General features: G+C 39.2%; 1 protein-coding gene across 8 annotated transcripts in view; it reads left to right on the top strand.

Moving 5' to 3' along the window:
* LRRC56 (leucine rich repeat containing 56) overlaps nucleotides 1-23,537 on the top strand; it is a 79,002-nt gene that overhangs the window by 25,568 nt on the left and 29,897 nt on the right. For 5 of the 8 annotated variants that reach the window (XM_033063003.1, XM_033063006.1, XM_033063002.1 and 2 more), the window contains 3 exons: nucleotides 4,487-4,651; nucleotides 14,116-14,203; nucleotides 20,968-21,028. In XM_033063003.1, coding sequence (XP_032918894.1) covers nucleotides 4,496-4,651; nucleotides 14,116-14,203; nucleotides 20,968-21,028 — 305 coding nt within the window. In that variant the 5' untranslated portion in view covers nucleotides 4,487-4,495. Of the gene's footprint in view, nucleotides 1-4,486; nucleotides 4,652-14,115; nucleotides 14,204-20,967; nucleotides 21,029-23,537 lie in introns of those variants that run through there. The other 3 variants (XM_033063000.1, XM_033063007.1, XM_033063010.1) reach the window with 2 other exon arrangements.

Genomic DNA, 23,537 nt, shown 5'->3' on the forward strand with positions numbered 1-23,537 from the left:
CATCATAGTAAATTCCAGCTGCCCAAACAGTTATTTTCCAGAAGAGGTTATCTGCAGTGCACTTGTGCAAAATTACACTTAGAAAGGGCACTCATAGTTCCCTTGAGAGTTGTAAACCAAACGTTTTGTCAAATCCATAGTAAATACAGAATTCTTTGTTTTCATTCTCTGTCAGTGGTAGCAGTATGGGTACTACTATAGTTTGTGATTCTGAATTAAACAGAAAAAAATGTATTATGCAAGACAAGAGAAATGGAAGTCTGCAGTGCAAGCTTCCTGTCACGAAGGGATAGATAGCACAATGGTTCTCAAATGGGTGTTTTTCCTAGAGAATGTTCTGGCTGGTGACCAAAAAATGTTGATAAGGGCCCAGAGACTGCAGTACCTCCACTTGTATGGCACCCTTGGTATCCAGTGAAGGCATGAATAGCCAAAGAGCAGTAGAGGATGCTGTTTGAAAAGCTGGCCTGAGGCAGTAGAGATTCCTTTTTGTATGGGATGTTAATAGGTAGAGGTATATGCCTTTCCCAGAGTGAATTTCGATTAATTACTGTTGTTTGGGGTTTTTGTTTCATTTTTAAATGGTAACTTAATTGCTTGGACAAGCTGTTCAGGTAATGTTGTGAAGGCTGCATTAGAAATTATTGTGCCTAGTCACAATTCAAGAGGTTCTTTCCCAGTCTTAAGAAGCTGTAATTAATATTGAGTCAAACCTTTCTGGCAATTGCTGAATTTGAAATGTGTATTAATATATATTTAATGAAGAATGCACAATCCTATCACTGACTCTTCGATAAATCTTGTAGCAGCAAAATAAAATCTTGGAGTCTTACCAGATTGTCAGACCCTAAGAACATCAAATAACTGTTCTCTGCCAATTTCTTTCTAGCAAATTACTGTATTCTGAGGGGATTTTAAATAACATGTTGTTCCAAGGATCATTTAATTTTAATAATGGTTTTTATTACTGGTATTTATATATGTTGAAAATGTCCTGCAGTTTTTAATGAACTGTCACAACATGTCTGTGAATTGAATAACTTACCATGATTACACACACTCACTTGGGTAAGGAGAGTAGCAGCAGTGGAGAACATTGACAGATTAACTCTTTGTAGAATTCAAAATCTTCCATCTCACTGCTCTGGTCATTGATTTCTCCTGCTCTCAGTGATTATTTGCTTCTACTTATCCACACAAGTAAGAGCCTGCCACGTTAAGATTCTTGATGCAAAACCTGCAAAAACGGATTTATTGGTTTCTTTCAATCTTTTATTCTTCTCAGTGTTCACATGCAGTATAAAACTCCATTATTTTCCAGCCATCTTCTCTTCCCCTGACACACTCATGTGCTTAGTATTGCTGTGCTGTCCCACTGGATTCACTGCAGGTTTGTGCTAGGTGCAGTTAGCTTCCATCCTTGTGTGTCCCACAAAGCACTGTGGGAATGGTTCTATGCAGCACACGGATCCAGCATACATCCAGTACCACCACCTTCTCTGTGAAGGAAATCTTCAGCTTCGTGACTTTTCAGACCTCTTTAGTGACAACAGAAGCCTTTGCAGCCCCTGTAAAATGTCCTGAGGCTAACTGAGGCTAGCTTGGGTCAGCATTGACTTGTCCTGTGCGTTTGGCAGAGCTGTAGGTTCATCAGATGTGCCTGATGAAAACGAGCAGTGTGATTCCTGTGTCTCCAGGAGGACAAATGTTGTGCCAGGCCCTCTTCTTGCTCCTACACAATGGTGGAGATTTCAGAGGTTCATGGATTTTACAAAATATTGGCACCTCACCACTAGGATTCCTGCACTCTTAGTTTTTTTTGAGCATGTTATTTTGATCCATGTTCAGGAGAAGATTGTTTCTTCTCTGGAGAAAGCTTTGAAGTGGTAGAAACATGTAAAAAAATAGTTTTGCTTGCTGACAGTAATTCAACTTGATTCCAAACAATTTGTAATGAAAATATTTTTCTCCTCACTAATCCAATGTTACAATAATTACAAGAGCAGATCAATAGCAGGAAGTATAAAACAAAGTATTACTTCAGATATTAAGCCACAAATTGATCTCCTTGTCAAGCCTAAAGTAAATGCTGTATCAACATATTTCAAAGATTTGAGAGTGTTCTGAAATGTGATGGTGATGGCCCAACAGAGGGAGAACAGGAATTTGTTTTATGCAAGTGTGTTAACTCTTTGAAGCCTTAATCTACAAAATCCTGCTATTATCTCATTTTGCACTCACACATTACATCAGTGTTCTCTGACTATTGCTCCACTTGGCTCTGATAGCATACAAGATTATCTCTGGATAATAGCAATCCTCACCTGACTTAGAAAGAACCACCAGTACTTGCACACAATCCAACACAAGTCTTGTGCAATTGGCAAAGGATTCCAGAATTTGTGTGACAAGAATATTCTACTCAAGTTACTGATCAAAATTATCCCTTCTTAGGAAAATAATGATACCAGAAGGTCTTCATATCACAGAAGATTCTTTAATTTTCTTGGAAAACTGATGACTCTTGCAAATGTATACTGACTAAATCATACTGACCTGTTCCAAAATAAGTAGAGGGAAAAAAGTCTGAGAAATTCTAGAATTCTTTAGAAAAATAAACAGGTAATAAAAATTTATATATTGTAACTTTTCTTCTAAAATACAAGACACTGTTTTTGAGGTTTCTTTTCCCTCCTAATGGGCTGAAATATGGAAGTTGTCTTTACACTACTGTAGACACAGTGAGGTTTTAGAAGCTGCAAATATCACTATTCAGTTCACTTTATGGTGATTCTTTTATAAGCTAGCAAAAAAGATTGGAAAGAGTTGTGTGACTCTGAAGAATTTGTTCCTGAATGTGTTTTTTTAGGCATTGAATATTGCTGTGGCTCAGGTGTAGCACATTTGAGCAGTTAACTTCTGTAGGAGTGCTTGCCAGGTAGGTGCAGTAACCTGGAAAAAATAGGGTTTCCTTTATGTGGGCTTCTTCTGCCCTGATGAATGTATAAGAAGGAGCACTTAGGAATCTGGGGGATTGGTTCCTTCCATCCTAGAGTAGGAGATTCTGCAAGGAGAGGTTTGGTGTATCATCATGATAATGCTTTTTTGTTGTTGTTTTTATTTTGATAAGGGCTGCTGGTTTTTCTGACAGTACAGAGTGTTCTGAATTTCTTATTTCTTGTGCAAGTGAAGAATTTTGACTGAACTTGAGTAGTCAGAGGAAGAAATCTTTTTGATCCAGACCTCTTTCACCTTCTCCTGAGTCAGTCCTCTCAAGTAGAGATGACCAGCTGAGCAGTCAGAACTCCTATTTTTCCTAGCAGAAATTATTCCTGTGTTAAACTGTGTATTAGTATGAGGAGGAAGGAAAGTGGTAATTCTCAGGTCTTGGCCACCACTGAGGCTTTGTCAGCCAGTTATGATTAGCTTGATCATTTAATTACTTTTCCAGCACTAAGAATAAATATTGCTTCACAGTGAAGAACAGAACAAAACTGCAGGTGTCCCTTCAGTAGAGCAAGACAGCTTTTCTCTAGTCTAGCCTTTTGTTGTTACAGCAGTGTTTCCAGCTGTGATACTTCCTTGTTGCCAAGTAGTAGTAAATAGCTGTATAAATCACAGTAATGCTTGTACCATTTGGGTACAGCCGATTGCTTTTTGACTCTAACGGGTGTACATATGCTTACTCTCATATTTCAAAGTTAATTGTTAATATTTCTGTGAAAGTGATATCTTTGGGAATTGAAGAATGACCACATTTGAAGTACTTCATCTTCAAACTTTGTATTTCATTCCTCAATTGAAGCATACACAATTTTATTTAAATTGTATTTTTAATTTATTTTTTCCAAGACTGTCTTCAGATCTAGAAGTCAGTAGCCGTTGCCTGCCTAACCTAGAGTCAGTAACAGTGCTGGGATGTTTGATTTAGGACAGCAAATACAGACAGGTTTTGTTCCTGCTACCTGCAGTCAGAGTTCAAAATGCTTGAGAGAGGCGGTGTTGTGCCTCAGTACTTGCACTTGCAGTCTGGAGTCCAGCAGAGTTTTACTGAGTGTTGTTCATGTTTCTCAGGAGGAAATGGGTAGGTAGGGAGCCTGTGTGAGTGGGAAGCTCACTGACACTGGAGAAGGATGAGTGGAGTAGTGAGAAGGCTGGAAAGGACTAGTGTTGTTTGCTCTCAGCTTTCCTCTTTGTACAGAGCTATAGGCACGCCCGGCTTCTTGTATACCTGCAAACAGTAGTTTGCTGTGAAAGTTTACACTCAAAGCTGAATGGGGTGTGGGACTTGGGTAGCTCTTGAGGGTGAAGGAAAGGAAGATCATGTGTTACATAATGTATAGCTTTGGGTTTGTGCTGATTTAAGAAACCTGTATCTCCATAGGCATTTTCTGTCTTGCAATAGGAGTCAAAATAGATTTTGCTGACAGGAAAATAATAAATATGGGTAGAAAAATCAGACTGCTTGTTATCCTTTTGTTCAAAGCATGTTGAGATGGATCTGAAGTGGAACCCTGACAGAGTTTCTCATCCAGGCTCATCTGAAGACCAGGAGACTGATTTGAATTGGCAAGGCAACCCAAATCCCAGTCCATTGACTAGAGATGATGGAGAGCTGCTTATGGATGAACATCTTTCCCCCAGGAAACTGGTGAGTAGACATCCAACTTTTTAATGAAGTGGAACAGGCAAACTGGCATATACAGAGCTGTATTAACCTTCCAACTGCTATTGTACTGTTTGTGGATTGTTGCCTCTCTGACATTTAGCTTTCTGTGTAAAGTAGATTCTGTCTTATGAAAATATATCAAATGTTTGTCCTCCTTTCACCTTGTTTCATATTGAAAGTATTCCCAGCATGAATGTGGCTGTGTTTATTTGCCAGGATTCTTGAAGTAGACTGAGGAAAAGTACAGGTAGCATAATTATAGTCTACATAGATCTCATTAATGCTATCTGGAGTACCTTGAATCTTAGCATTAGAAGAAGAATTTACATCAATCTTTTTCTCAAGATTGGAAATGTAACTTTAAAAGCATCGGTTTTTTTCCTCTGAGTTAGTGAAATCCTCTGTCCTGATAAAAAGCCAATTAAAATATTCTGCAAATGATAGAAGTACTTTCTATACATGTCAAAGTGGGAGGAATTTCAATGCATATTTGAAAGCCATGTTTCTTTTAGATTGGGGGAAATTATTTTGGTATGCAGCTTGTTGAAAGAGAGTGACATGCTGAAATTTTCATGAAGGAATTCACTTTGTGAAAGAATACTTGGTTGCACACTGTATTGTACTTGCTCAGGACTAATTAAGGGTGAAATCCTGTGGGATGTGTAGGAGCTGACCAAACAACATCGCTTTCCTGTGCTAAAGGAAGGGAGAATGGAGAGCAAAACTTAAGGAGAGAGGTTTTCTATGTTGCAGACCTACAGAAGAACCTTTCTTCTGCTGGGGAGCATTTGTGAAAGACAGATAAGGCTGCCAAGGCTGTGGTTCAGGTGCTCCCAGCAGCCAGGGTGGTGATGGCAAGCGTCCATAATCCCCTGTGTATCCATGGCACCAGTGGAGAAACAGGAGCTTCTGCAGGGAGCATATTCCAGCTGTGGGTTTACACCACTCCCTAGCCACTCCCAAACTACATTCCAGTCACCATTTTGACCATGTGCTGCAGATTAGGCAGAACTATTGTTCCCTAATTAGCCAAGTCTTTTAGTGTTTATAAAATGGTTGGAGATGCAAAAACCCCTTTCTGCAGAGTGGGTATTTTAAGCATTCTGGAGATAAATTGTTGCATGGTTTTATGGTCTATGCCATTCACTTTCCTTGGGCTCGTGAGGAGCAGTCTAATGTGTTTGTGGCCTACAATAGCCTGTATAAATCTGATGGGAACCTCTCAGATTAGTCTGTACTTTTAGGGCATGAACCACAGCCCATTAGAGTAATCAGAACAGCTGCCCTCTGATTCAATCAACTCTGAATGAAACCCTTAGGAAGTCCTTTCATTGGCATGAACTTCTCTTTCTGAACCTCTGCTGCTGTGAACTAAAGTTCACAGCAAACTGTAAGCAGAAAAGCCTGTGTAAGACAATGTTACCTACATCCCATGAAGTTCCTGTTTATTATTTTGTAACTTTTTAAAAAGTGCAGATAAGAAGTTAAATAATTGAGTTTTGCCTTTTTTGAGATTGTGGGTTTTAACATTTGTAAAGAACCTAATTTCAAAGATTCTTTTAAATGAAGTACACTGTCCTGCTAATTTTTCTGGACACAGTTATTTCCTGCCCTGGAAACCAACATTTGTGTTGGCATAGCTGGGATACTTCCTGCTCAGAGGAAAAACTACATGACATTGTCAAGGAAACATTTACAGTGTTTATAGCTTGTTTTAATAACATACCCCATCTACCTATTCTCTGACCTTTATGTTGATCAAATGGAAACCACTGCTACCATAAGTTTACTTCCTCTAGATTTGCAAATGTTCAGAATGTTCAAATGTTTAATACAAAACAAGTTTTCACATGCGTAATTCTTTAAGGACCCACATGCCATTGAAGTCAAATGGTTTGAAAGGTTGTCTTGCTTAAATCAATACAATTGCAGTATCTTTTAGATTGTATTATTGTTGTGAATATTTTAGGAATTATTGATTGTATCTGTTTAAATGCTCTGGGAAGGAAATGAATAGACTTCTAAAATACAGGCTCATTAAAGTAAAATCGTTTTACATTCAAATAAGGGCATGGGCCACATTTCAGTGTCATGTAGGCAAATTTTTGGACAACTTGGATGTTCCTGAGGAAGATTTTTTTCAGAGACACATACTCAGCTTTGCTCCTTGTCCTCAAAATGGTCTGTTTGCACCAGTTTGGTTTGAGTTTAGGGAAGCTGCACAGTCTAGTTGTGCAGACTCTGTGAAGATTGGGCACCTTGAACTGCAGCCTCATTTCTACCTGCACATTTGACTCATTTTGCCCCTTTTCCAGGGGAATGGCTGTCTATTTTGTAGTGAAACCATTAGCAGCCTGCATTATTAAGAGCTCTCTAAAACTTGTGACACTTGTTCCGTCATTTTTTATCTGCTTGCTACATTGTTTTCCTCCAAAGAGAGGAAAGTTTGGCTTAGACTGATTTTTTTTTTTTTCCTTTCCTTTTTGCCTTCTTGGACCGTGTAGAACAAAAGACAACTTCTACAAAACTATTGGACCATTGCCCACTTTCTTCCTCTCCATTGTGCATCCCCTCACTTAGACTTTATGCTCATTCGCCACACAGTTTGTAGTCTTCTGTAGCCTTGGTTCAGCATAATGTTCACTTCAAATCCTATATGATTCCATATTTCCATTGTGTTAACCACATCTTCTACTTTCTTCTTGCTGCCAACTCTCTTGCTGCACTATTGTGTAACATCTTTTTATATTTTGAAGTCCTTCATCCAAGCTACAGGCCAAAAGCTTTTGATGCAAGTGTTGGTATCATTTCATGTCATTTTTATTCTTTCTGCTATCAATATTAATCTTCTGTTGTACTCTTTAATCTTCCTCTATATGAATATGAATTATTGCTTTTCCGTTTATACCTGTCCTGTTAATATTTTCAGCTCTGTATTTTCCTATTAATATTTCTCTGCTCTGCCCATCCTTATGGGTGGCTGTCAGATAGTGTATAATACCAGGGTGAGCAAATTCTCACTTTGTTCTGAAAGCTGGCTAACAATGGGCAATTAATTTTTAAATCTATTAGGGCTGTGACACAGATTTTTCATTAAATGTGGAGAAACTGAAATTAAGGGCGCCACCTGTCTTTAATCACATTTTTATTTTGTTCTATCTACCCCCATCCTCTCCCTGCTGTTTGCAAAGGATGTTTTCCTGACTTCCACTAAAAGCATTCCATTTCTCAGAAGAAACTCATTTTACAAGGTCAAATTATCTTCAGACATTGTCACATTATAAAACCCAATCACGTTTGTGTGTGATCTTTAGAGAAGAAAGGAAGTATTCTCTAATTTTGCTTTTTATTGATCCTGCTCCAACTAATCATGTTTTCCAAACTTAGGAACACGTGTTCGGATGTGGTGTTTAGTTTTGTTGCTCAGGAGGTTAGGGTGTATTTCATATGGTATGCATTCATCCTCATGGGAAAAAGAAAATGCTGGAGGGTCCTGGAACAACAGATTGGATTCTTGCTGAAATGGCTCAACTGTTTCCTTTTTCCTTTTGCAGAAGGTTTTCCTCACAGTTGTAAGATAAATGGATTTGAGGGAAAAACTGGACATCAAGGAAGTGCAGAATCTTGATAAATTGAGTAAGGGAATGGAAGTGACTGAATTTGGATCTGCTGAATCCTTCATTACAAATGTATAATTTTTTTTAGAAGTTTGAGGGGTCCTCTGCTCCAAGCATAGTTAGTTTCAAAGTTAAATCAGTTTGCTCGAGGTAGCAGATAGTAGAGGTAATAATTTGAACTGGAAAAAAAATTACAAAACTTCCTTTAATTTCAGAGCTTTCCTTTTACAAGTTCCTCTCCCAACATTAATACTTTAACAGCAGTGAATGCTTGTAAGTTGCTACTTAGGCATCTGATGTTTCACTTTCAAATTTTCACATCAGGAATCTTTATATGCATGCACACACAAATGTATGCTTTTATCATATAAAACTCAGCTATTCATTTATTTACAGCCACCAGTGTTCAACTAATTACAGTCTTGACTTTTCCATGTCCAGTGACACAATCTTGAACAATGATTGTAGCTACTGTCTGTGTACCTAATTCCTAGATAGGAAAAATAATGAATATTGGGGTATAACTTTTTTTATATCTCTATGAGGAAAGGTAAATCCTTAAAACAAATCTAGCAAAATCTGATGTAGGAATGTCTGCTATCCTGTACACTCCTGACCTGTGTGTTAATTCAGCACATAGTTGAAACTGAGTTTTTTTCCTCATGCAGAAGTGTCACAGGGTATTTCTGGGAGATCAGTGAACCTCCAATCTTGTTTCTAGTGCCCTACATGCCTGCTGCAGTTTGCAATCGTTAGATTTCCCAGCAACTTGCCACATCAGATCCTTAATACTGGTTTAAAAAAAGGTGTCAGAACTGTGAATCCCCAGCATGAGTCAGTGAGGAGCTGAACTGTAGATGGCAAGACTAAGCAAGGGCCTATCCATATGGATCTGCTGGCGTGACCTGGGGGCTTCAGCACAGGAATAAAGAAATCTTTACTAATGCATCCACCACTACTTAAATTTCATCTACACTTCCCATACAAGCCAAGAAAATCTCTTTTTGCAACACCTAGCTAATCTCTTCATCTGAGCTGAGAGAAGAATGTATTTGTATGTATATGAAGAAAGTAGTGAAATACAGCTAAATATTTTAGTTATGGACATCTGCAGCATTTCGCCCTTTTGAAAGGAAGTTTGCATGTGAGGCATGAGAAGTTCTGTTCCCTTTCATTCACTCACTTAAGGCCTATTAATTAGCTAATATTTTTCTTCTTAGAAGAAATATTTTGTCATCCTTTTAGCAACTTTTTTTGTGAAGGAAAGATTATACTTGAGTTGGGAATTTGAAAAAAAAAAGTCATAAACACATGAATGGACATGAATCTAGAATTTGCATACAGGTGCAGTATTCAAAGAGAGTAAGCTCACCACTCAGGAATTCCTGTCTTAGCCAAATTAACCAGGATCAGCAAAATAAATGCACAGCTGGAAATATTTCTCTGACAGCTGCATGCAACTTGTTCTTCAGCAACATGCCTACTTTTCTTAGAGTATGTGAAAAATCTAGGGAAGAGAGAAGACATCAATTGTGTATGCCAGTTTTGACTGAACAGATATTATTTGCCAATTAAGGGATTTACAGATAGCTGCAAGTGGGACTTGAACTGGATTTCCCAGCATCCCCCGGTGACTGCTCCGCTAGTTGGGAAGCTCTGCAAGCACAGAAGTATTTCTCACTTGCAATTTTTTTTCAGAATACTTACTGGCTTTTCTTGTCAGTCAGAGGAGAAGCTTTCCAAACCAGTGGGCAGTCCCCAGTTGGCCAGACATTTGGCCAGACATTTTGCATGGTGGGAATGGTTTGTGAAACATCATGGACTTGCTTCTTAAAATACTGGCTAAATTATTTACCTATAGCTTCTTCATGAAAAAGAGTTTTACTCCTATTTTGAAGAAGGTGAAAAAATGTAAAGTGAACTTTATTCACCTTTGTGTTACTTATGCTGTATTCAAAGTATCTTCAAAGACTTGTGCAATGCTTTACCAAGGAAATGTGTCCTTTCAAATAAACAAATTTACAGTGGAGTGTAAAACTGCTACTCAGAATCAACCTTTCAGGCCACCTACTTGAACATGATATGCCAGAAAGATTTTGATGTTTGATTCTTCAGAAAACATCTCTAACTGATACCTACCTTGCTGGGCTGCAGATGGGTGGCAAGCAGAGTCCTCTCTGAACACCAACACTCAGCTTAGAATGATATTGTTTTTTTCAAGGTATCTTTTTGATCTGAAATAACTGTGAATATATCCCACTCTTTGCCTAGTCGGTCCCTTTCTGTTTGCTCTACTTGGAGGCTGAGCAGCTGGAAACAGCCAAAGAAACACCTACATGGTACAGCACCTTCATGTCTATAAGCATTCCTGGGGCACAGGCAGAGACATTCTGTCCCTGGCTGTCAGAACAGCCCATTAAGCTGTGGGCAGGCGGTCATTACCTGACACCACAGTGGGACACTTCTAAATTAGGGCAGGAGCCTGTCCTAGACCTGGGATGGCCCCAGCAAAGAAGAGAGACAGAGCACTGTAGCTTCATTTCTATCCACATGGTGCCAGACATCTCTCTGTCCAAGCTGATCACCCCTTCAGTGTGTTGGGTCGTGATTTTTTTTCTCTTGGAGCAAAATTCATCCAAAATATCCCTCCTTTCAAATGTTGATGAAGGTTCCCATGCTTTGACATTAAACAGCAGCATAAACAGAAGATCCTGCTAAATAGGTTTCATCTTTGCTTCAATGTTTCCATGTCCTTCCCTAAAAGTCCCCCACTCCTGGTGTCAGAAATTTAGCTGTGACATGAGACGTATCACACTTGCAGGTGCACTAGCATGCCAAGAATGGTGTCTGGAGAGTAGGAATGTCCTAACTATCTTCCACGTATCCATTCCCCACGTATCCTTCTCTTCAGCTGCTACCCTGGCCTTTGCTTACTGACTCGTTTGCAATCAACACCTGGGGTCTCAGGGCTTTAGTCCCTTTAAATGAGCTCGTATCCCCCACCCAAGAGCATTTCTCATTTCTTTCATGTACTACACTAACTTGTGCATCCCACAGCAAATTGGTTTCATGCTGTCCCAGCACCTTCTCACCATCAGCAGATGGAAGGACAGAGATTGTCATAGGGAATCTTGGAAATGCAGAACAGGAAGGTGGGCACTGGGAATATATCTGGAGTTTGTCGCATCTGGTTAGCACATGCTTCAAGGCAGCTATCTATAGTTCAAAGAGCTGGTGATGACAGCCAATAACCCTTTCCAGCACTGGAATCACAGCTCTGCCCATTGCAGTACGAAAATATGGGTACACTAAGCAGCTCATCTCTCAGACAGTGGAGCAGGTACAAGTAATGGGTTGGGAAGAGGAAAAAGAGGGCAAGGAATGACACTGGTAATGCCTGGTATGAGAAAAAGGAATAGGGAACCCTAGACAAGGAGTGAATATAACTTGTGCAGGTTTTATACTTGGATTTTGAAAAAAAAAGATCAGGGAGCAGAACTTGTGAAGGGAGGCTGTCTGGAATACATCAGGGGAAGGACAGCATGCAGGAATCTTGCAAACAGCAAAGGAGAAAAGAATGAAATTAGGGGCAAAGGCTCCTTGGATATCAGGACCTTTTGCTACTCAACTGACAAAGTGTGTGACCCTAAGCTTATTACTTGTTCTGGAACTTCTTCCTGTAGGCTCTTAAAACTAATTTGATGGTAAGCAGGGAGGTATTTTTCAGAAGCTTCTTCCTTTAATGACAGTGAACTTGCATCCAAATCCAGCAGTCAGAGTGCGTGGTTTTATGCCAGGACATCGGCTAGCTCTCGTTTCACACATAATCTCATGCTATGTGACAGACAGTGTCACCTGCTGAAGAGGGTTACTGCAAAATGTGTCTTGCCATGAGGGATCTCGTGCTCACTTGGAGGGAGAAAGCAGTCTGTAGCTGTTAAAAGTTTGCTGCCTTTGCAAGAGCAAAACACATTTTGTGATGGCTGCATGTGGGAATTGAGTCTTAGAAGCTTTCTTAAGTTCAACCTGCTTAAAATCAGTTTAAAAAATTAAAAATAAGATTAAAAAATAATTTTAAATATAATGTTTTAAAAATTGTTCAAAAGCAGTTGAAGATATTGGATAATGCTGTTTCTTAGGAGTACAAGTCAAGACCTTATAAAGGGAGACAGTTTTTCAAGAAGGAATGTTCAGCTTTTTCTGGAAACCACGTCCTTTTGAATTGCCATCTCAGTTACACTCAGACTGGTTTTGGTCCTTTGTAAGAGGATGTGGAACCACCAGAGGAAGTTGCAGCCACTTGTGCACAATAAAAATGTTGCCTAGTGATCAGGAATGTTGCAGCCACCATTTTTTCCTTGCAAAATTAACTGGATATTCTTGTGGTTATTTTTTTTTCCCAAAACTCATAATCAGAGGTCGTCCTACACATTCCCTTCTAATGAATAAGTTCTCCCTTATTAAAAAAACCCTAAAGAATGTTGTAGCTTTTTAATAGTGAGAAAATTTGTGTCCTGTCCATGGTGGCTACTGAATGACTTTCTGCCTTCACCTTAAGTAAAGACCCAAAAGATTGGTGACAATACTTTCAACCCCTGCTCTTGGTTACACCATTGAGGAGGAAACTGGTCCCAGGGTCAGACATTTCTTTGAAGTGGACATGCTCAACCCCACATCCTAACTCTTTTGACACAGAAAGGTGAAAATTTAGAAGTTTCATCACTATGTGTAGCATCAGCAATTTCAGGTAGTTAGCATGACAAATAAACCTTGCTTTTCATTTCTCAAGGATTGTTTCAGACTCCTCCATGAGCCACTAAGCCATGAGGAAGAAAGGATACAGTTCATCTGGTCTGCTTTGTTGAATTCATGCTGTTGAACTAAGGCTGATGCAAAGGAGGTGGTGGGATATGCACCCTAAATGAGGGAAACTGGGAAGAGAGAAACTGGATCACAGAAGGAAGAAATAAGGGATGAGAGCAGTGGTAATGTGAGATTGCTTCAGTTCCTTGTGGAGTTGCAGCCTGGCATCTTAGGATTTCACAGCCTGGCTGAAGTTTTCGCTGGCAGTCTTAAAGGTTCCCTCTCTCCTCTGTGTATGGCTTCTGCTTGTTTTGTTCCTCCTGCTTACCAAGGCAAAATGTACATGTGTGTATCAACACAGACTTTAGGATATTAGGCAAGATTAGGAAAGACTCTGCATTCACATACATGTCCTTGCTTAATGCAGTGGTTAATCCAATCACTATAATTTTGTAAAAAAATGAAGGATTTTGAAGGCCTCTGTTTGCATTGCCTACATGCTTTCAAAGAAATTCATAATTCTTGTAATTAGTGTAGCTTTCTTTCAGAAAAGTGAGTTGCTTGAGCTAAAATCATGTTTCTTGTTATTGTTTTGGGTAAAAAGGTAAACTGTGTTTTGCTGAGTTTTACTACCAGCACCTTTTGAATTACAGGTGATGTTTAAGGCTAACAACTTTTCATCTGCTGAGGGTTAGTGCAAGACTTGTGCAAATCTTAAAGCATGGACATACTGTTTAAATGAAGCTAGCTGGCATGTAGGTCTGTTGTTGGTTTGCAGCTTGAATGTAACCCTGAGCCTTGACTCTTTAAGCAATGTATAAGTTTTGGGAGAGTAGAGTATTTTGGGGCTACGAGGAAAGAAAGGTCTTTGAATACTGCATTCATTTTAATGAGATTGCCTATCTAGCCATGTTGACCTGAAGTACATGTTGGCAAAACACTGGTTGAAAATCTTTCTACACCTTTTCTGCTGTGACATCTGATTTATTGCATGAGAGTAACATATATTTCTGCTTATTTTTACAGAAAATTTTGGCAGGGGTAGATGATCTGAAGCAAGTGAAGGTCCTAGAGATGCGAGTAGACACCAGAGACGTCAGCTTGGGGAACTTTGGTAAGAAAATACTTTATTTTCTGCTCATCATCTTGAATTTTCCTTTATGGTGTCTTGACTGGGGATTCACTAACCAACAGCCAGTGAAAAGTACAGTCCATCTCAAGAATTCTTGAAACAGGATCTCCTTGTACCTCACACTCTTAGATCTCTGTCTTCTTGTGAGGCTTGGAATACGACTGGAAACTCTGGCAATGGGATGAGTGACATAACTTCTGTCTAAAGCCAATTAGTTTGGACAAATTTTTCTTGTATGGTATGCTAGGCCCTAAATGAGCATTTACTTTTGTCTCTAGCGAAACAGGAGCCAAAGATCAGCTTCTCTCCACTGTGAGATTTCCCTGTGACTGAGAAATTGCCAGTGGTATCAGGTAACTTATGCTTCCAGCAGCCTGTCTGCACCTGGCATGACCTCACTGAGCTGGAGGCAGGTTCTGTAGGTACATCATTTTGATGAGCCCCAAACAGGCCTAACACTTGTCATTCATTTCTATGTCATCATCACTGAACCAGGGAAGTGAGAGGTACCAAAGGAATTCCCTCTGTAGCAGAGTGAACACTGAGAATATAAAGCCTTCCATTTTTTTTTCCAGTACTAGCAGTCATTTTCTGTCATGCGGATTCCTACCACACCCAAGTCCATCTTCTGCTACATTGAAGCTGAGTATTTACTGCAGGGCAGTATTTTCTGTGCTGAAAAGGAGCCACGGCCCCAAAACCGTGTGCTTTCAGACAAGCAGTTAATTTTTCATATGCAAATGACTAATGCAACAGCTGACTAGCTTTAATGGGTCTTTTGATGTCTAGTTGTCAAGAATGGTTGAACAAGAACAGTGAAGGGGGCTTTTGTTTTGCATATATAGCCCCTTTGTATTGGTTATTCTGTTTATTTCATGAATAAGTCTCTTTCTCATAGGCACTTGATAATTTAAGGTAAATTACGTCTGTTTCTTTCAGAGATCATAATCTATTCAATCATGTTTCCTCCAGTTGATAAGGAAATCTCATTATGCCATTTCTATAATGCTCAAAAGTGGTGCTCCCATTCCTATGCCTTTTTACATTAGCTGTGACAGGCTAGCAAAATGTTTCACCTTCATCACTCTCTACTTCCCTTTCCTTTCCATTAATGGAATAAATCCCTTCTCCTCCCCATGCTTAGGCTTTTGCAACCTTTACAGAATATGAAATACAGAACGCTATGTCCATGATGCAAGTAATTTCCACCTTGTTTATCTCCCAGTGTTCACACCAAGAGTTGGCCCTTGAGGGCTATAAAAACCAGCACCTGCAGGTCCCCACTGCTTTTGAGAGTAAAAGAACATCAAGACCATTCTGAATTTCCTTCTGGTTGTTTTCAAAGGTGTGTTTCTAAGTTTTCTTCCTGTGAAAATCTCTTTGCAAATGTCAGCAAGTGGCTAGGGCAGAAAGTTTACTTCAGTTTTTCTATTTTTTTTCCCATGGCCGATGATTTTTAGGCGCATAGAGTAAGGCCTAAATGTTTAGGGGTATTGCAGAGCAGTTTGCACCTCCACTGTGAGTGTTTCAAGCAAGACTGCTGTTGAAGATGTTGGACTCATTGCTTACTCCCTGCTGGCTGCCTGCCCCTGGAACTGTGCTGCTGACCTGGTCTGTGGTCACAGGGGTCTAGAAAAACAGCCTGAAGAAAAGACAGAGTAAGAACCAGACCAGCTGGAAGGACAGACATTCCAGTGTGACAGGATGTAAAGTTTTCCCCCTGTTAATTCAAGCAGTAGGAGTATCCAGAGAAGTTTGGAGACTTCATCCTGGTAGGTTTTCAAGTGGGTGAAGACCTGGGGACCCTGACATCACAGAAAACGTGACTCTGAGCACGATACTGGGCTTGAGACCTCCAACTATTCCCTCCAGCCTGGACTGCTCTGTAATTTGGTGTTTCTTTTGCATTTCAAACCTGGCTAATAAGCTTTCTTTATACACATATTAAATCACTTCACCTTGCTCTCACTGAATTCCTTAGTTGTGGAAGGTGGGTAAGAGCATCTTTATCATCAGCAAATTTTTTGGATTATAAACAATATTGTTTTGACTGGTTTTATGTGTAAAGATAAAATAGGCCATGGAAGGTGCTAAATGGCCAGGTGAAAGTGTTAAAAGCTACAAGATTGCACATAATTCTGAGTCATCTAAAACCTTGCAGCACTCAAATCCCAAATTTACACCGCAGTTTTCACTTGAGAAACATTTCAAGGTTCATAGCCTGTGTTACAGACTGTAACACAAACACTCAGGGCCTAAAGATTTCCAGAGTGATTTAAAACTCGTTGCTTAATGTTTTTCTTGTGACCATTCCACTTTGGGATGTGCTAAACTTTAAAGCACCATCCTGTTAACCTTGTCCAATTTGTCAGGTCTGCCACTACAAAATGGCATGACAAATGGTGGGGAGGAAGAGTTACTTTTTGTAAGGACAAGGTGTGGGCTAAAACATGAAAATACTTATATTGAAATATTTTCATGTGATCAGTTCTTAAATGAAGGAAAGGCTTCATACCAGAGCTTAAATCTGAATCTTTGCAGGGCTTGGGGTAATCGCTGAATTCTCTAGCTGTTTTCAGTGCACCTTGCTGAATGACAGATGAAACACTGAACGCGCTGGCAAGTCTTGTATCCAGTTTTGCATATCTTGGAGTTGATTTCTGTGCTTCTGAGCTGCATGTAGACCTCACTTCATATTCAAACAGAGGACTGTTTCCTTTTCATTAGCTTATCCCTTCAGTTTTGATTGCTGACAGGTATGGAATTGCATTCATGACCAGCTCATAGAAATTCCTGTTGAAAATAATGGTGGGATAGAGTCATTTAAGACACTACATAGTCCTCTTATTTCTCAGTAATTTTAATGGCTCCAAATCAAGTTACCCACAGTGCTGTTCGCTGGTCCTTATTGAATTGTTGCCTGCTGGTGGCCAGACTAAGTAGATTACGTGTCTGGAGATTGCCACTTCCCTTGCAGGCGTTTTATCAAGGCAAAGCTCTGCCAAGAGTTCAGGAGTAGCCATGTGCTATTTCTCATGCAGGGACATCATCTCTCTTTCCTCTTGCCCTGTTTGTTGGCACTCCTGGTGCAGGGCTGGGACACCTCTGCTGGCAGCCAGCATGACAGCAGCACGTGCTTGCATGGCCAGGGAGCAGCACAGGGGCTGGAGGAGCGAGTCTGGCATGATGTTACTGCCCAGGATGGCCTTGGCTAAACTGGTACTGACAAACTCACTGAGCAGGGCTTGGACAAGCCCCACAACAGGGCTTGGGCAGGGTCTCCAGGAGTCACAGGTATGTATTGGAGCAGTGTGCTTTTGTGAAGCCCTGCACTGTTTTTTTTCTGTGAGATCATCATCTCAGGTAGCTTGACTGCAGCTGCCTTGGGTTTGCCTGAAAGAGCTGTGGTCTCACCTCCAGTTTTATTGCCCAGCTCATCCCAGCAGTGTAGAAAAAAATGCGTGTGTAGAAATAGCATTGAAGTGATGTATCTTGATTAACCAAACGCAGCTCAAGTGAACTAAATAGACTGTTTAATTTGCATATCGGGTTGCTCTTGCTAGAAGAGTACAGCCGGTTTTCATATGCCTGTTTTGTGTTGTAGGATCAACAAAACACGATGGTTGGCTGATGCCAATGCAAGCATTTGTCAGTAATTTCTTTTGTTTGTTTTTCGCTAGTCCGTATTCCAAAAGCAAGACATGATTATTTCTTGGTAACTACAGAAAAACGAAGATATATGATGCTACCTAAAGAATACTTCATAATGTAAACAAGTGTTAGAAGTGTTGTAACTTGTCAGATATGATAAAACCAGCATTTTGGCTGCTTTCTCTTCACTCCTGGGCTGTTTTCTAAATGTCACCTGCTGTACCAAGGCACCTTGGAAAGGCATCCACATTGCAAAGTGCAGCACTTCAGGCAGTGTTGTTGAGTGTGTGTGTCTGTCACTTTTACTCACCTAACTTGCACTTTGATTTCTTTCTGCCCTTCATTTAGTTGTGTACCACTGGTACAGTAGAATAGTTTAACACTGGTACGTTGCTGGTGTAATTTCAGAGCCATGTAACAAAACCGGTCTTTAGTGAAAGGGAATCGCAGACAGATGAGATAACACTGCTCGTCATTCTGAATTCTCAACCTGGTCCTGCAATCATCAGCAATTCTATGGATCATTCTTGTTTTTAAAAATCAAAATTATACAAAGGAAGGCAATTTCTGGATAAGGGATATACCCCCTGTACTTCTAAAATTAACATTAGAAGTTAATATTGTTATATTTTAGAATATTTTTATATGTTAGTATCATGTGTCCTTGCTCTGAGGAAAGATATCATGAGGGTTAAAATTAAGAAAATTAGAAATCTACTGTTACATTAGTGTAAGTATCTTGTCACCTTCATTTTACAATTTTCTCTTCCTAATTTAATCTTCGGGCCTCTAACTGATTTATAAGGATTGGGACTCTAAAAACCAGAAAAGTCAATGGAATAATGAATTCTTAGCACCAAAGAACAATTACATATCAATATGAAACTTAAAGGAGGAAAGAACCTGCAGACTTGCAAAAATACATTGCAGAATATTGCTGGCAGAATTTTACACCACCACACATTGTATACTTCTATTTTAAGCTAGTAAACCACACATTAAAGGGTAACACTTTACAAATTCCAGGGATAGATTGTGCCAAAGTGCAAAAAAAATCTGAGATGGAGGATCAAGTTGCAATAATGAACTAACCAGATATGAAAATTGTATTATCAACCTGTCACTTGGTCTCTTTGGAGCCTTTAATAGCTGCTTCTTTCCTTAACCAACCCTAAATGCATTCAGGGAAAAGCTTTTTCTCGGGCAAATCTCTCCATTTCTCCTGAATCCTCATTCAAATCTTCTGCTTAACACTATCCTTAAAACTCCTTTGCCTTGAAATGCTTTGCAACAGCCTTTGCTTGGTAACCCCTATACCTCTCTGACTGAATCCATGGCACTATAGCTCAGTTTTGAGCTGGGACTGGGGAGGCTACTTCACCTATCTCATTTTTTCTTTTAACACTTCAGAGGATGACTTTTAGTCTCTCCATCCTTGTCAGAAACAAGATAGAAATTTTTTAGAATCTAGATTTTTTTGGGAAGGGGAGGGAGGTTTCTTAGGGCATGCTTTATATCTGAGGGAGTCTTTGCTCTTAGCTAATATGACTACTGTGAGTAATTAACAGAAATCCTAATGTTTCCTCTTCCAGGAATCCAAATTATTTTTTTGCCATATGTATATATAAACGTATAAAACTTGTTTGACATGAGAAAGCATACTCTACAGGATGAGGATTGTGTGTTCTAATTTGTTCTTCAATTTTTGTGAAGATTTGTGGAAAATCTTGTTGTGAAGATTTTGTGGGTTGTGAAAAATGACTGGAAATCCAGACTAAAAGGATTGCACAGTGTGTTTTGAAATTTTTTTGTATTTTCAAATGTGCTTTGCAAAGACATGAACTTAAATACTTGCAGTACAGCATGAAGATCAATATGTGCATTATGGTCACTCCAAAATAACATGAGATGGAGATAATGCCTCTATTAAAACATGATTTATTAAAATGTTTTTGCCATAAATGCTCTTGTTCTGTTTGGGGAATGAACAACATGACCTCCTTTCTTTGCTTTTGAGATCCCACTCCCCTTTCTTTTTTTTATCCTTTGCAAAGCACTCAACTGCTGACCTTCTGGACATTGGTAAATCACCCTTACCAGACAATGATTACTCAGGGAACTCATAAAAATATTTGCTGAGAATACATTTTAATGTTTCAGCAATTATTCAGTTTGTCTAAAATTGGTATTACTTCTACATGGTTGCATGTTATACTGGAGGATGCTCATCAGCATGGAGTAAACTGTGCTAGTGGGAATGGGTAAACATTTGCTACTGTCCATAAGAAATGGTTTCTGAGACTTGAGCTTATGTCTAAATTATTCTGTACCTCAGGGGGATTTGGTGTATGATTTTGGTTCAGAGATGCCTTTAGAGTGAACCAAAAAGGCAAATGTCTCTCAGGGATATGAAAAAAATACATTAATTAAAGTAATAACAGCAGAATACTGAGGGTTTTATAGAAGTGAAACTTGTACAATTCAGTGGTAAACCATGGTAAACAATTGTATCCAGAAAATTAAAATAAGAAAGCAATGCTTTGCACAATGTAGCATTTGGGGGACTTGTAAGCTATAAAAGCTAATGTTGTGACATGGAACATAATGTGTTTGCTGTCGGACTCAAAGTTGTATTTTGAAGAAGCGTTACTTGGCTGTGTATTCACTAAGTCCATCACTGTTTGCCATTAAACAGGTCATGGAATGCTATACTCCAAAGTATCCCTTAGCTCTGCAGAGTATCACTCAGTTCAAAGTCAATCAGGATGGGGAATCAGACCAACGAAAACAGACACCCATCAAGCCAGTTTCTTTTGTTGTCTGTCTGGCAAGGTGCCATATCAGAATTTCCAGTGAGAGGTTCAAAAATTGTAATTGGGTAGTCATGCAGACAATACGTATGTGTTTCAAAAATGCAAAGGATGAAATAGTTTTTGAGTGAAATAATCTCATTGATTTTCTTAGAAGAAGTCCAGCATAGGCCTGGCAGAAACGGCTAAGAAATCCTTGTAAAATTAGATGCTTCAACTTGTAATTGTCATAAATTTCCTTTACTCTAATTTACAGGTCCTCAAAGTGATGCTTTGTTCCCACAGGTGTGCATCTGCCTAATCTGAGAGAACTGAAGTTGAACAATAGCTTGCTTGCATCTGTGAGGTAAGAAATGAATGATTCTGTGAAATAAATTCAAAGAATAACAGCTCTGTATTTTATTTAAGTGATAAAATCTTCATTTGTGCTGCTTTCATTCCTTCCATTTCTCCATGCTATAATAATGGATTAGGTCATGAATATATGCTCCACTACCACAGAAGTTTAAGGACAGAACCTGATCTGGAATAAATCAGTGTAGCTGAAATGGTGCAAATGAATTGGCCCTTGTTTGCCACCAGGGTAGTTCCTTCTATGCTGAAGTCCATGGAAATTTGTTGCACATTTGAAAGGAGCTGAAAATTCCCCTCTTATCTATGTCAAGGTGCTTGGATTTCAGTGTTTCAGCCTTTGGGCTTTTACTGTGCACAGTAGCCTGTTCTGTACAGGTCAGACCAGTTCCTCAGCTGATGAAAATCACTTTGGCTTTGCTGAAGTCAATGGAATCAGGTTTATGAGAGCTGCTGTGAAGCCTGCATGTCCCTGGCTTGCTGAGCTGCATGAAAACATCATGTTTTCTCCCAGACAGCTGGGGGGAGTTGGTTGGTTGGAAAGGTAGAAGTAAAAACCATCACAACGAGGAAGCAGACCTGTCTTCTCTCTCCTGCGCTAATATCTGTATTACCCTTGCTAATTAGTGCAAAGTGGAAAAATACAGTTCATATCAGAAAAGGGCTGTGTAAAAGTCCCTGTTTTAAACAGGACTGCTCTCTGGCTTTGTATGAGTATCTGCTAAAGTCATGGGGAAAAACGTAGTGGGTTTGCCAATTCTTTTTAAGAGAACATGTTCTGTCATAAGAAATGGCAATAAACTCTTCTTGGTCTCTCTAAAGTATTTAATGGACTTCAGTTGCTACGCCTTGATCTTATTTTCCCTTGTTCTGGTGTTCAGATGAAGTATCTGCAGTCTAAATTTTGTTTTTCTTTGCTTCTAACCCATAACATGTAAAAGTGGTGATTCTACATTTCTGCAATTATTTTAATAGCAACCGACCATTGTCATAGGCATGAAATCACTCCATTATTGCAATGGAGGAGTAAGTAGAGGGTGAAAAAAGTTTAAATTTTGACAATATTAAGAGATATATGACAATATTAATAAATACTATATTAAAAAGAAAAAATATAAAAAGTGGGTTTTAGTTTGATCAAAACTCCGTATTTTCTTAAAATGTGTCAACAGAAAAGCTTTTGATCAGTTCTGTTGGTACTGAATGTAAGAATGCAGTTCAGGAAAATGAAACTGCTTGACTCATGGTTTTAGCAGGATTTTGCACCTCTGTATTCTGAGACTAATTTCTGGCATGAGAAATTCTGGCAAACCATTTTCTTTGACTTGACACCCTTGTGGACCTTGATGCAGGGAATGCTTGGTCTCAAGCTGAGTTTTGTTTTGATCTACTCTAATGCAAATATGTTTGGGCTTGGATATCAAGTCTAATATTACAATGTTTCCCAGGCACTCCAGCCCCAGGAGAAGCTACCTGCTCCTCCTCTTGTGTGGCAGTTAAATGCAATTACCAGGGAATAGGTAAAGGAAAAAGATGTTAGCTCTCCTAGACATGAACTCAGACTGTATAGTTACAGCAGTAGCTTTGCTTTATTAATTCCTCTCTTTGACAATCTGTCATTGATAAACACAGATCTTTTAAGGGCACAACCCATGCAAGCACAGCCTTGTACTTGAACTTTATTTTTGGATGTCTGCATCATGTCAGTTTAATACCCATTAGAGAAAAATTGCTGCTACAGCAGTAGTGATGCCTGCTATACCTAATGTAACACAGCTCCTCCCATTCTAGAGGCTGCTGCCATTTACTCCACAAGTCAGAATTTTATTTCTGATTTAATCTTGTTAATACTTGAATTCTGTCCAAAATGAGATTATTTTGTTTTATTCAACCAAACCCTTGCAAATGAGGTTTTGAGGATGACAGAAAAAAAGTGTTCCTCCTTCTTACTGAAAGTAATTACCACAGATTTTGCCAGCCATAAGGTCAGAATCATTGTGGTTGTAGTTTGAAAATGGGCAGCAGATAATAGGAAAAGTCTTGTAAGGACTAACTGGAAGATTGGTTTTATTTACTGAAAAGAAGACAAGGACAGAAAAGCAGAAAAAAAGATAGAATGTTTTGTATATACTTGGGATGCTAAAAGCAGACATTCTTTTTAATGTTATTGACTCTATGGTATAAAAACATATTCTGGTGAATCATTATGAAGAAAAGTCTGTTGATGTGCATGCATGAGTGGGTAATAAGAGGGGAGACTATGTTTTGTCACTTTGTTTCATCTTGTCTTGCAGAGTAGGATTACCTAATTATTTTTGGATGAAATGGAATTAAAACCTTTTAATTTTTTTTCATTTTGAAAATGGAAGATTAATTGGCTTGGTAGATGTCAAAACAAAGGTTTATCATCCTGACTTCAGTTACTGGGGTCTTTTTTGAGCCATTTATTCCTGTCAACCTCACATAGGAACTTAAGTTGTGAGGATGCTGAAGTGTGCATTGCC

Source organism: Catharus ustulatus, chromosome 6, assembly GCF_009819885.2.
Source record: "Catharus ustulatus isolate bCatUst1 chromosome 6, bCatUst1.pri.v2, whole genome shotgun sequence".
Taxonomy (NCBI): domain Eukaryota; kingdom Metazoa; phylum Chordata; class Aves; order Passeriformes; family Turdidae; genus Catharus; species Catharus ustulatus.